The sequence below is a fragment of the Grammomys surdaster genome, unplaced genomic scaffold, assembly GCF_004785775.1.
Source record: "Grammomys surdaster isolate TR1022 unplaced genomic scaffold, NIH_TR_1.0 147, whole genome shotgun sequence".
NCBI lineage: Eukaryota > Metazoa > Chordata > Mammalia > Rodentia > Muridae > Grammomys > Grammomys surdaster.
In genome coordinates, this window is record NW_021604605.1 from 596,462 (window position 1) to 598,473 (window position 2,012).

At 45.5% G+C, this 2,012-nt stretch overlaps 1 protein-coding gene across 3 annotated transcripts; it reads right to left on the reverse strand.

The window, feature by feature from the left end:
• Nucleotides 1-437: 437 nt before the first annotated feature.
• Nucleotides 438-1,240, reverse strand: LOC114619155 (SPRY domain-containing protein 7-like). 3 transcript variants are annotated; one of them, XM_028765023.1, is made up of 2 exons: nt 1,142-1,240; nt 438-1,039 (listed from the first exon to the last, which is right to left on the reverse strand). In XM_028765023.1, the coding sequence occupies exons 1-2, from the start codon at nt 1,238-1,240 to the stop codon at nt 665-667; spliced, it is 474 nt and encodes a 157-aa protein (XP_028620856.1). In that variant the 3' UTR covers nt 438-664. The 3 variants fall into 3 exon arrangements, with proteins under 3 accessions (XP_028620856.1, XP_028620855.1, XP_028620854.1); XM_028765022.1 differs by having other exon boundaries at nt 438-771; nt 869-1,240; XM_028765021.1 differs by having other exon boundaries at nt 438-1,240.
• Nucleotides 1,241-2,012: the final 772 nt, after the last annotated feature.

Consider the following 2,012-nt stretch of genomic DNA (forward strand, 5'->3'; position numbering starts at 1 on the left):
TATGTTCATATGACGGTGTTGGATTCCCTGGAACTGGAGTTACAGACAGTTGTGAGTTCCCATGTAGGTGCTGGGAATTGAACCCCTTCAACAGCAGCCAGTACTCTTGGCCACTGGGCCATTTCTCCAGCCCTTGTTCTTGTCTTATTGAAACAGGGTTTCTCTGTATAACCCTGGCTGGCCTCAAAGTCAGAGATCTGCCTGCCTCTGCTACCTGAGTGCTGGGATTAAAGGTGTGGGCCACCACTGCCCGGCCAAACTTTCCAGTTTAAGTTCAGAAGCAGTTCCTCAGACCAAAAGCCATGTTTGCTTGAGTCTTCTTCAAGAGTTCAACATGTGTAATAAAGCTCTCAATTTTGTAGATTTTTTTTGTCAAACAAATACTTTATATAAGAAAAAAATTCCCTTTAAATATTTATATACATGTTACGACATAATACTGTTAATCAAACCCATGGTTTATTTGTTTAAATAAGATTAAATAAATTGCCTAGATCTTTTAAATCAAACCTCAGCATGGTATAATGAATACATGGGTTTCTTAGACAACAAGAAGAAGCTCGCTGTTCAGCATGTGTTTTTGTTTCTAGGTGAAGGGGAGCTTTATTAAGTGGTAAGTGCTTGTGTGATGGTGCAGAAGTCTAAGTGTTGAAAACAAACTCATTCAGAAGATCTGCTGCTCAAATAGTATTTTTTCAAAACCAGGTGGAGGAGTATGATAAAATTTACTGAACTGGCAATCCAGAATTGCACTGTCATCAACATATACAACTGGATACACTGTCCCTCGGATACCTGATGCTGGACAATGCATGTTTTTCCCATTCAAATATACATTTAATTCTACATGGTCATATGTTATACCCACCACATCTCCCTCCTGAGGAAGGCTGTTTGCCGGCAACCTGTTTTTCTCTTCGTTGTTGTGGTACAGGGCTCCGTCATTTCTCATCACCAGGCTATGCATGTCTCGGCCAAGAGGAATCTGGTTCAAGTTAACTTTCTGAGTTACAACACCTATACCCCAGATTGCAGTAGACTGGATTTTGAACTCGAAGAAGCTTTTGTTCCGATGTAAGGGTGCGCTGGCTAAACAATCACCGGTGCTACAGATTCTTCTTCCATTTTTCACGATGACAACATCTGTTCCCAACTGGACGGCCGGCATCTCCTTGAGAGGAATGTGGCCAGTCCCGCCGTCCCTGCAGCAGCGCAGGCAGCACCACGCTGACGCGGCCATGGCGCAGCTAGCTACACAGCCCCGCCGCTCCGCCCGCGCCCGAGTGCTTCTGGGTCGCGGGAGCTTCGCAGCCCGCACACCGACGCCCGGGCCGGGAGGCGAAGCGGAGGCTGAGGCGGGCCGGGCGCCCGCCCCCCCCCCCCCCGGCGAAGAAGCGAGGACCGCCCGAGGGGCGTAGATTTTTATAGACTGAGTTCATAGGGTATGACAGCTACATTGAGAAAACTTGGGTCAGGGGATTTTGACTTACCAAAGGACACAAAGACCACTTTTTGTCATTTGAAATACAATGTGAAGCACAGTGAAGGAAAATGCATGGTTTTATTATCCATGGTTAAAAGAGTTGGGTACTCTTGAAGAGGACCTGAGTTCAGGGACCAACATCCATATTAGGTGGCTCACAGTTGCCTGTAACTCCAGTGCCAAGGGATCTGATGTACTCTCCATTTAATTAAAAAACAAAATGAAACTTTATTTTGTGTGTAGGAATATTTGGCCTACCTGCATGTATGTATATCACATGCAAGCAGTAAGCATAGGCATGGAATCTTCTAGAACTGGAGATACTGTAACATTAGTTCTACAAAATAAACCCTCGTCCTCTGCAAGGGCAATAACTACTTTTAGCTGCTGAGCCCTCTCTCCAGCACCTAAATAGAACTTTCTTTTAAAAAAGAGATTCAGTGAGAATAAACTTCTTCAGATTTTTGTGGTGCTGATGCTGATGCTGGTGCTGGTGCTGGTGCTGGTGCTGGTGCTGGTGCTGGTGCTG

Excerpts from the sequence above, each read along its gene's own strand:
- LOC114619155 (XM_028765021.1), bottom strand. The coding sequence starts at position 1,240 with ATGGCCGCGTCAGCGTGGTGCTGCCTGCGCTGCTGCAGGGACGGCGGG.